Source organism: Eublepharis macularius, chromosome 15, assembly GCF_028583425.1.
Source record: "Eublepharis macularius isolate TG4126 chromosome 15, MPM_Emac_v1.0, whole genome shotgun sequence".
Classification (NCBI taxonomy): domain Eukaryota; kingdom Metazoa; phylum Chordata; class Lepidosauria; order Squamata; family Eublepharidae; genus Eublepharis; species Eublepharis macularius.
Window position 1 is genome coordinate 53,121,767 of NC_072804.1, and position 10,923 is coordinate 53,132,689.

Here is a 10,923-nt window from a genome sequence, read left to right on the forward strand (position 1 = left end):
AAACTGAAGTACAGGGGTGTGGCGGATCAAAATTCAAAAGCAGTTGAGCCAGCTCCTGACCTGAGGCCCTCAAAAGTGACAGCCAAGGGAAGATTATCATGGAGGAGAGAGAAAACCCTTGTCCCCTCCTAAATGAAACTGGAAAGCGTGCCAGGTGCATATATTACATCCAAGTTTATAACCATATATACAATAGTCTATAATCCACAAATCCAAAGATGCATACATTCCATCGACTCTGTTTACAAATGTTTATATCGCTGAGAATGATGTGCATATGTGTATACTTGTATATCTTCTTTGTATTTAGTGAATTATTTTGTCCCTGAAGAAGCACAGGGTGAGAGTACAACGTGTGAAACGGAAGCGGCCGATTGTCCGTAGGGCAGAGACGTCCCGAGACAGACGTCGACTGGAGGATTGAATACCGTAACGGACAAGAGCTTGCCTTTTGCACAGCACTATTTGCACTTTATTTCCCATGTGTTTACAGTTCATCAGTTTGCTTTAAGGAGCAGTCAGTTTCAGCGATATAAACATTTGTAAACAGAATTGATGGAATGTATGCATCTTTGAATTTGTGGATTATAAACTATTGTATATATGGTTATAAACTTGTATGTAATGTATGCACCTAATGCACTTTGAATTTAAAAAATAATTTTTGGAGTTGATTGATGGTCTACTGTATTTAGGGGGCTCTCGCTTTTTCTCAGTTGTGTATAGCCCCTAGCTTTTGGCCTTCTTCAGTTAAGGAAGATTCAAATCTGTCAAGGGTTCTCTCTGCAGTTCCCAGACAGGGAAGATGTAAGGTTGCCAATTCTGGGTTGGGAAATTCCTGGAGATTTGAGGATGGAGCCTGGGGAAGGAACTCAGCGGGTTATAACATCACAGAGTCCCCACTCCAAAGCCCCTATTTTCTCCAGGGGAGCTAATCTGTCACCTGGAAACCAACTGTGATTACCCCCAAAATATCTCCAGGCCCTGCCTGGAGATTGGCAACCAGGGGGATACACTCTGCACACACCCCAGGAGCATTCTTCTTTCTTGTCATCGTTGAAATTCTTTTTCGCAGAGCAGAGCAAAGCCCCAACACGTCAAAGCCATGCATGGCTGGGCCAGGGGGAGCAACAATACGACTCCCCCCCCCCCCACACACACACACTGCAACCCTGAGGAGCCAGAATACGACCGTCTTGCTCAGCCAACAGTGCGCATGCGCCCCCTACCGTCCTTTCTCACGCTAAAACGCCAGGGACCGTCCTACGGCCACGTGACCGGCAGGCCTCACATAACGGGCCCTAACAGAGGCGAGGTTGCTTCCTTTACGCGCATGCGCCTCCTTGACAGTCTTTTCTCGCGCTCACCCCAGTTTGGAGCGCCTGCCGCCAAGACGGCGGCGCGTCGTGATTTGCGCATGCGCTCCCGCTACGCCTTCCTCGCGCTCATCCCGGGTGTCCTGCGGCCACGTGACCGTTGGGCGTCATGTGAGCGTCCAAGATGGCGGCGCTGTTGCTCTGCTTGGTGGCTGCGGCGTGAGAACAGGCGGGTGATTTGGTAGGCCCGAGGGGAGAGAGGGAGAGCGCAGAACGGGAGGGTGGCGGATGCAGGGGCGGTTTGCAATCCTGTGCCCGTTGGACTGAGAGCGGACAGGCCTATTAGAATCAGCAGGGCTGACTTCCCAGCGGGCATGCACAGGCTGTGAGGAGAAGGGAAAGGGAAGGGGGTTGCTTTCCTCAGGGAGTAGTAGGAGAGTGTTTTGTATACGGAGGAGCAAGGGCAGGCGGGGAAACAGGCAGTGGGGTAGGAGGCCTGGCCTGCGCCCCCTTTAAAATCTCTGTCCTCCCGCAGAGAGTACTCAGCAACTGAAAAACATGAGATCTGCCTTCCTGGTACTGAGTGAAAAAATACTTTGGGACAAGGGCTTTTTTCCCAGCAGCAGAACGGAGTTCTGGAACCTTTCTATGGACTTGCGCTAAGGGGGGAGGACATGAGTACTGGAACCTTTTTTAAGAGGGGGGAAAGGCTCTGCTTTGGGGGAAATCGTGGGAGGCTGATGGAGAGAACCGCCCTCCCCCGTGCACACTGTACCCTTGTTATCTGGTGTCCAGACCTATGCTGTCTCTATGGAGGTTTTGAGGAGCTGCTGGGGCACTTCTCTTGGATTCTGTAAAACCTTTCATCTTGGCTGGGATTCTTCTATTTCTTAACATTAAAAAGTTGTTGACAGAAAGTTTGTTGATCTAAAGGATACTGCCCTTGGAGATTGTTCACAGGGTCAAAAACTCTCCTGCACAAATGCAGCCCCACACCAGTCTGTATATTGGTCCACCACACTTGTGCATGTGTGGTGGTATCTTTTAAAGCTGCTATGCTCATGACAGTAGTTACAGGAAAATTGTAGCTACAGCCAAGACACATTCTGGGAGATTCATTATGCCATCCATGCAGTTGTTTCTTTAGGGTCTGTTATATGAAAATGCTTCAGTCTGTGTGATCCAGACAGTGTCAACTGACACCAAGCAAACAAAGAAAATGATTTGCATGTCAAATACGAAAGCAAAATGTCATCTGCTAAAACAGACAGACAAGAAGTTAAAGAGCAGCTAAATGGAGAATTCCATTTCATAATGCACAGGGAACCAATGGAACTCATGCAGCAATTGAGTTAAGTGCATAAAGGAATGCAGATGATAGAACTACAACCTTCTCCAACAGACAGTGGTGACTATTTTCCCCTGCTTTGTGAGTTTTCTTGAGGATATGTGCCCACTGGGGGTGCACACTGAGTAAAATGATGTGGCCCCACTGTTGGGACATACTTTTTCCACCCCCAAAGCATTATCCCCATGTCTTCTCAAATATACTCTAAAATATAAGGATTTCTCATTTGACAGAATCCTGACATCTCCTCCTCACACCCATGTTTTCAGGTTCAATCTTTCTTTTCCTCTGTAGGTGATGTAAGGATGGCTGCCCCACGGTGCAATGCTGTGGTTGAGGGAGAAGCATCAGAGACTGATTCAGAGGAAGAGGTTTATTTGTCCTCTGTGCCTCCAGCCTCGCTTCCCAACCTTTCTGGTGTGAAAGTCCTGGGGGAGGCCTCTGAATCGGATGAGGAAGACAATGCACCTGGTGGACCAAAAACGGAGCCTCAGTTAATCAGTTCAGACTTGCCTCCCCTGATCGTCTACAGAAACGAAGAGCCAGGGTCTCCCCTGGCAGTAGAAGAGAAGCCTGCCCTCCATATCAGACACCGTGGCCGCTACAGCACATTACTGCAGCAGAAGCTGATTGAGAGTAATACCCGCTTGTACTACGATGTCAGCAGTACCGTCAAGAATGTGTACCAGACTGCCATCAAAGAGATTGGAGCCATCACGGGGCAACTCAGCGACTCCCAAAATGGTATCATCAATGCCTCGCACAGCATCCGGCTTGTCCTGGATGATTTACAAGGTGTTGCAGACAAGATAGATATCATCACTAGCTGCAACCTGCTGCCTGATATCCAAATAGCACTGCCTCCCTCGCCCCCCTAAGCAGGCCCAGAATGACAGAAAATTGGTTTATTTCTTCTGAAAATCAATCATTCAAGCAGCAGGACTGCTTAGACTTTGGCCAGAGGGTGCGATGAGAACATGAAAGAGAACTGGCTGTTGCCTCAGAGGTAGTCTTAAGTGGGCAGCCGTGTTGTGTTTGTCACGATTTATTTTTGCTTGATATTTCAGTGACTGCACCTCGTATAATAACTTGGCCTGTTTTGTTCCAGTAAGACAGAATCAAACAATACAAAACTGCTTTTGCCATATTTCTTGTCTTGTTTCAAATGTTATCAAGGTGGGGAAACTGCCAGAGCCTGTGGCAGGGCATGTCTGCTGACCTTGCATGCCCTTCCCTCACTTGCTTGCAACCGCTCTGCCACCCATTCTCCTGGATGCATGGGCTGTCCGGTGCTACCAGAGGTGGTGCAGATGCATGGTGGCAGCGGTGCTCCTGGAGATTATGAAAGCAACACTGCCACCTGCAGGCTCGACTGTCGGTGAAAGGGTGTGTCGCAGCTGTGAGTGTGATGAGAAAAAAGGTGCATAGGGAGGTTGTGGGGGGCAGCGGATAATGCAGGTGGGTGGGAAGTGAGGCCTGAGTGGGGAGCCCTCCAAAACCAAGTGATGGCATCGTGTTAGCCATCCCCAGTGGATAATCTGCCTGTGCATTCACTCCTCTACAGGCTCATATTTCTTTACATCGTTTACAGTCTTTCGGCCCACTGGTGACCCAAAACGGCATACGTTCTCCTTGCCTCTATTTTAGCTACACAACCACCTTGTGACTGGCCAAAGGTCACCCAGCAAGCTTCCATGACAGACTGGGGATTTGAACCTGGCTCTCCCAGATCCTGGTTTGGTTCTGTAACCACTACACTACACTGCTTTATGGTAGAATGTATATAATAGATTGCAAGGAAAAGCAGGTACAAAGGAAGAAGCAATTATATGCAATGTGCTTTTCGTTCTCGGTCAGCAAAATAAGGAAAAAACTGTATCTTACAGAACAGTCCTAAGAAGTGTAACTTCAGTCTATGCCCATTGATTTCAATGGGCTTAGACTGGAGTAACTCTCTTTAGGATTGTGCAGTTAATGTCTTAAATGTTGCTCTGAAAAGTAGCTTAGGAGAGAATTAGAACTCTCGGCCCAATTGCATCCCAGTCCTAGCTACATAAGATTTGAAAACAAATCTTGTTCATTTAAAAATTAGTTATTCTCCAAACATTTAGAATCAGCTTTTAGCCCCTGGTCTCTATGCGTCAGCCCTCTTCTGTGCTTCAGTCATTCTGGTTCCCTTTCAGGTTGAGCTATCTCTTTGGAATCTCAGGTTTGCAAACTTCCACATAAACAGGAAAATGGCAGTTCCAAAAGATGAAAAGAACAATCAGTCTGGCATCAGTATGTTGGTAACATTGAACTGAAATGAAAACAAAGACCAAAAACAAACACCACCTAAACTATATCCTAGGGTATTAGCTTTTGTATATGTGTAAACCTTTACTCGCACCCACTGGACTTACCTGGATACTATGGACGAGATAGCCAGAGGTTCTGTTGGAGATGCCCACAGTGTTCAAGGCCTTCTGTACAAAGGTCTCTGCTGGTGTCTTGTAGCACTTTTTGACCCCTACTCTTTTGTTGTTTTTCACAAACATGGGCAAGATGCTTTGCATAGGGAGACCACGTCAGGATGGGACTAGGGTAAACTAACTGAAATCGGGGCCTGCAGCACTAGGTTAAAGGAGTACAACAGACCAGAGCAGTGCCTCAGTGGAACCGTCTTCCTCACGAGGTGGTAGGCTCTCCTTTTGAGGTTTTTTTAAGCTGAGGCTAGATGTTGAGTTCAGTTAAGGATGGCTGGGCCAGTCAGACATCCTTTCTTTATTAACAGAGTGCTCATCCAGAGCTTCAGCGCAGCAGCGTGGCCTAAAGTAATATTTACCACACTATCTTGCAGATTCTACACAGACAGCCTCCTTTGAGTTAAAGAACCACCAATACTCTATTTACAGAAGTACATTAACTGAAGTATACTGGAGAGAGAGTGACTAACTAGGTAACTAGGATAGCTTCAGCTTGATAACAGGCCATCTGCTTCATTTGTCCCAGGAGGAGATACCATGCAGCTCCTCCTGGTGTATGCAGGAAAAGGGATGAAGTAAGAAAAAGGAAGGCCGTTCCCTAGGACTACATTCTATCAATCGGAGAAAGTGAGTGATAGTAGAGTAGGCAGGAAGGAGACTGTTACTAGCCTATTTGTCTAACTCTGTGGTTCTTGTCCCTCTTTTTTTGCTTGTAATCTTGAAGGTCTGAGGCAGAGACATTGCCAGTCCCTTTTTCTAACAGATGTCCATCTGTCAGCAATGTTGATTCTATGAACTTAGGCAGATCATGACCGGGAAGGCTGGAAGGGAGGAGCCAGGGCTTGGCTTTCGTGGCCGGCCCTTAAGTGCCCAGGGTAATGCTGATCGCCACTTTGGAATCAGGAGGGAATTGTCCTGCAGGCCAGAGATCCTGGAGGTTTTTTGCACTCCTGTGGGCATTGGGAAGGGGTCACTGGGGGGGGGGTAGCTCCGATGACAGACTGAGGGTTTGAACCTGGGTCTCCCAGATCCAGGTCTGATTCCATAATCACTACACCACACTGGTTTATGATGAAATGTATATAATAGAATGCAAAGAAAAGCAGGTACAAGGAGAGAAGGAATAATATGCAATGTACTTTCCGCAAAATCAGTCATAAGGAAAAAACAGTGTATCTTGTCTTAAATATTGCTCTGAAAAGCGGCTTGTAAGAGAATGAGAACTCTTGGCCCAATTGCATCCCAGTCCCAGCTACATAAAGTTTGAAAGCGAGTCTCGGTCATTAAAGTGTTAGTTATTTTCCAAACATTTAGAATCAGCTTTTAGCCTCTGGTCTCTATGTGTCAGTCCTCCTCTGTGCTTCAGTCTTTCTGGTTTCCTTTCCTTTCTGGTCGAGCCGTCTCTCTGGAATCTTGAGTTTGCGACGTTAACTTGCACATAAACAGGAAAATGGCAGTTCCAAAAGATGAATAGGCTAACCAGTCTGGGAACAGTATGTTGGTAAGACTGAACTGAAATGAAAGCGAAAACCAAAAACAAACACACAAAACCTTTTAAAATATATCCTTGTGTATTAGCTTTTCTCCTACTCACAGGTAGCATTCCCAATGGTCTCCTTTCCAAACCTTTATGCAAAACCCTGCTCTTTTAACTTAAAAGGCAGATCACTTTCTTGCGCCCCCCCCCCTTTGTCTCCCCCTCCCCACAGGTGGCTTGAACCTGATTTTTTTTCTAAGTATTTGATTCCATTTTTGAGCTAGAGATCTGACTTCATTTTCTTCCCATTTGCCACTCAAACAATAGCAGACTTCTTTTTTTATATAAGCATGTTGTCCCCCAATTGCCCGGTTTTCAGCTTTTCCCCCGCTCTGTTCTGATTTTTCAGAACCTGGTTTGGTACCGTCTTTTGGGAGAGATCATAGTAAAAACAGAAGTCCACATCATGTGGACAGGACGGAGCGCATGTTTGAAGGGTCTGTGCCTACTGGTGCCATTTCCTTGCCTCAGATCCTGGGACTGCCATTTCTACCGTCTACCACCAGATGTTTTTTTAGGGTTAAAAAAAATCAACAGTTACTGCTCTTGTGCTATAGTTCAAAAATAGGAAAGTGTGTATGAAACTCCCATGAAGTTTCTCCTTTGCCAGTACGAATGCCCCTGCGTTCCCAGTGGCAGTGACGGCGAAACAATCTTTGGTGCTCCATGAGCTATGTAAAGAACTTGGGGACAGTAGGATTTGGGGGCTGCGTGGACTACCATTTCCCCCTTCTGATAGAGATTTAAGAAGTCACTGGTCATGAATGTTCAATATCATTTTTTGCAACACTAGAATGTTTCCCAAAGCTGACTTTGGGTCTTTTTACTGCTTTTCATGATCTGAGCAGGGGCCAGTGCCATCACAATCAGATATAATAAATAGGCAGGCCGTGAAGATTCATGATAGGGGAGGCAATACACAATTAAGAAACCGCTCTCATCCTCCAACTCTTGTCCCAGTCTTAATGAAATTATTGGGGGCTCTTATTTGTTCTGACATAATACCTCCCCACCATTCTACCTCCCCCCAAATATATTCAGTCCGTATTAGTTTTATTAGTCCTTTTGTTTTCCTTTTCGTTTCTTATTTATTTATTTTATGTCATTTGTAGCCCACCTTTCTCAAGTCTCACTGAGAGTTGAGCTACAAGTGACGAATGACACTTGCCTGGCAAGTGAACAGACTCACGTGTATTCCTCCCTGTTCACTTGCCCTCCACTTGCGCTCCACTTGATCAAGTGGCGAGCAAGTGAATGGCAAGTGAACAGGGAGGAATACACGTGAGTCTGTTCACTTGCCAGGCAAGTGTCATTCGTCACTTGACTCAAGGCGGATTACACAGTATGAGATGAGTACAATCAGTATCAAGTACATTTCAATACAGTGTCAAGGACATTTCCATAAACAATGCCATAGGGTAAAAAGATACAAGTTTAAAAGACATAGTATTAGCAAGAATCCAATACAGAGCAGAAAAAATACTGAAGCAGAACATAATCAATTCTAGGACTAACATTAGACAACATGGAGCACTGGTGGTACATAGGAGTACATATTTAAAGCAGCAGATAATATGTAAGGCAATATAGTGATGAAGTCAATGGTCTTAATGTCTTAAGACATTTGTGGGTCATTTTAGAAGAAATGGCCATCTCTTCAGATAGGCTTTGCTAAAAAAAAAAATGATACTGTTAAATGTTTATTTGGAGAAGTGATCCATATTCTGGAGAAGTTGGAAAGTCATAAGACCATGAATTTTAGTGTCTGCCTTTCCATGCTCTGGTCACAGGCAATATACTTTCCTATGACAGCTATGTGAACAGCACATTCATGTGCCAGGGTGAGCCACAAGGCCCTTCCACATATATAAGCCTTCTCACTAAGTGGACTTACCTGGATAGCATGGTTGAGATAGCCAGAGGTCCTGTTGGAGATCCCCACAGTGTTCAAGGCCTTCCGTACAAAGGTCTCTGCTGATACCTTGTAGCACTTTTTGTCCCCTGTTGTTTTGTTGTTTTCCACAAACATAGGCAAGATGCTCTGCATAGGGAGACCACGTCAGGGTCAGGATGGAACCAGAGTGGACTAACTGAAATCTGGGCCTGCAGCACTAGGTTAAAGGAATGCAACAGGCAAGAGCAGTGCCTCAGTGGGCTTCCTCAGGAGGTGGTAGGCTCTCCTTTTCTGGAGGATTTTTAAGCTGAGGCTAGATGTACATCTGTCAGCAATGTTGATTTTGTGACACACTATGAACTTAGGCACATCATGAGAGGCTGGAAGGGAGGAGCAAGCGCTCGGCTTTCATGGCCCTTTCTTAAGTGCCCAGGGTAATGCGGATCGCCACTTTGGAATCAGGAAGGAATTTTCCTGCAGGCCGAATCGGCCAGAGATCCTGGAGTTTTTTTGCACTCCCGTGGGCATTGGGAAGCGGTCACTGGGGGAGTAGGGGGGATAGCTGTGAATATCCTGCATTGTGTCGGGGGTAGGACCCTTGGGATCCCTTCCAGTTCTATCTTTCTATGATTTCTAAGAGGCACCTTTCTGTTGACCGGGCAAGGACCGGTTCCTAATATTTATATCAGGCCCATCCAGTACTGCCTTCCACTTGTTGGGGGTTAATGTTTCACATCCCAATTCCCTTCACTGCTAAAGAGGACTCTGATATTTGAACCCACAGTTCCTGGAATATTGCTAGAACAGACCACAGGGTCAAAAGGATGAGATCCTCCAGTTGAGCCCCATCGCTAACCTGTGTGTAATTCTAAACTGACAGGGAGAATTTCTTCAAATCCTGTGGAGTATCAGCCACAAACAGTACTGCCTTCAGGGGTCTTTGGGTAGAAAAAACCTGCAGGAACTCATTAGTATAACTCATTAGCACAAATCATTTGCATATGCCACGGCCCTTGACATCACCAGAAGTGTGTCATTAGCATAGATGATTTGCATATGCCCACCCCCTGACATCACCTATCCTGGCTGTTTTGGACCCAATCCTGGCCATTCAGGGCCAAAATTGGGCCCAAAATGGCAAAAAGGGGCTGAAAATGGTCAGGATTGGGTCGCTGCTGAGCGGAAGAGTGATCCACCACCTGTCAGAGGCCCGATCCTGGCCATTTCAGGACCAATCCCGGCTGCTTTGGGCCTCATCCTGGCCATTTTGGGCCTGAATTGGGCCATTTTGGCCCCGATCCAGGCCGAAATGGGCCCCAAATGGCCAAAAATCAGGTGGGCGGGGCCATCTGACATGTCACCTTTTTGGAGAACTACCAGAACTGCGTTCCTGCACATTCCGTCTCAAAATGAGCCCTGGCTGCCTTTATCAGATTTCTGCGTGCTTATGGTTTTTATCCCTTGGAAGAGGATATTAATGCACAATACCTGCACTATTATGCCTTTGGATCTGTATTCTATGTCCAGACCTTGAGAGAAGAAATCCTGAGATGCCTGAAATGAAGGCAAGAAAGGGGTCAGGTCCATAAGTGCCAGGAATTAGGAAGAGAATAAGCAAGGAAGACTGAAAAGGGTAATTGGAGCCATGCAGCAAAAGAGAAAAGCTGACTAGCGGCTGTTTTTCCCTTGTCGGAATGGCTTCAAACCCCTCCACTTTTCTTCGCCTGTAGGGTTGGTCCCTTGAAAGTTCAGAACAAGAACAGCTGGTTGTTGTGGATTTTCCAGGCTGTATACCCGTGGTCTTGGCGCTGTAGTTCCTGACGTTTCGCCAGCAGCTGTGACTGGCATCTTCAGAGGTGTAGCACCAAAAGACAGAGATCTCTCAGTGTCACAGTGTGGAAAAGAAGTTGGCAGGTAATTTACATCTACTCAGGAAGGTGGGTTTGGGCTGAGTCACCCTGTAAGAGTTTCCCAGGGTGTGGAATGCTAATGGAGGGAACTACAATGTCAAGACCATGGCTATACAGCCCGGAAAATCCACAACAACCATCATTCTCCGGCCGTGAAAGCCTTCGAGAATACAAAGAACAGCTGGGTTGCTTTTCCTGTTTTCACAACTTAAAAAAAACCTCTCTGGGTTCTTAATTTACTTAGATGCAAGTTTTCCTTACTTTGGTAGCGCTGTACAGAAACGTGAACGGAGTGGGTCTGTTGCCAAGAGAAGAAGACACGTTTATGATAATTCCTTTCTTCCTAAAGAGAAAGTTATCATGGTAAGTTAGGACTGTGGTGAAATGACCCCTCTTCCCACAGGTAACGTGTTAAATCAAAAAATTTAGAAGATAAATGTTTAATTTGCAGCC

The 10,923-nt window shown here is 46.2% G+C and overlaps 1 protein-coding gene across 2 annotated transcripts; it reads left to right on the top strand.

The window, feature by feature from the left end:
* Positions 1-1,381: 1,381 nt before the first annotated feature.
* On the top strand, positions 1,382-3,811 carry BLOC1S3 (biogenesis of lysosomal organelles complex 1 subunit 3). 2 transcript variants are annotated; one of them, XM_054999501.1, is made up of 2 exons: positions 1,382-1,557; positions 2,959-3,811. In XM_054999501.1, exon 2 carries the CDS (start codon positions 2,970-2,972, stop codon positions 3,540-3,542), a length of 573 nt encoding a protein of 190 aa, XP_054855476.1. In that variant the 5' UTR covers positions 1,382-1,557; positions 2,959-2,969; the 3' UTR covers positions 3,543-3,811. The 2 variants fall into 2 exon arrangements, with proteins under 2 accessions (XP_054855476.1, XP_054855477.1); XM_054999502.1 differs by having other exon boundaries at positions 1,382-1,545.
* The last annotated feature ends 7,112 nt before the right edge of the window (positions 3,812-10,923 follow it).

What these genes read in the sequence shown, in the direction of transcription:
- BLOC1S3 (XM_054999501.1), top strand. Translation starts at nt 2,970, where the DNA reads ATGGCTGCCCCACGGTGCAATGCTGTGGTTGAGGGAGAAGCATCAGAG.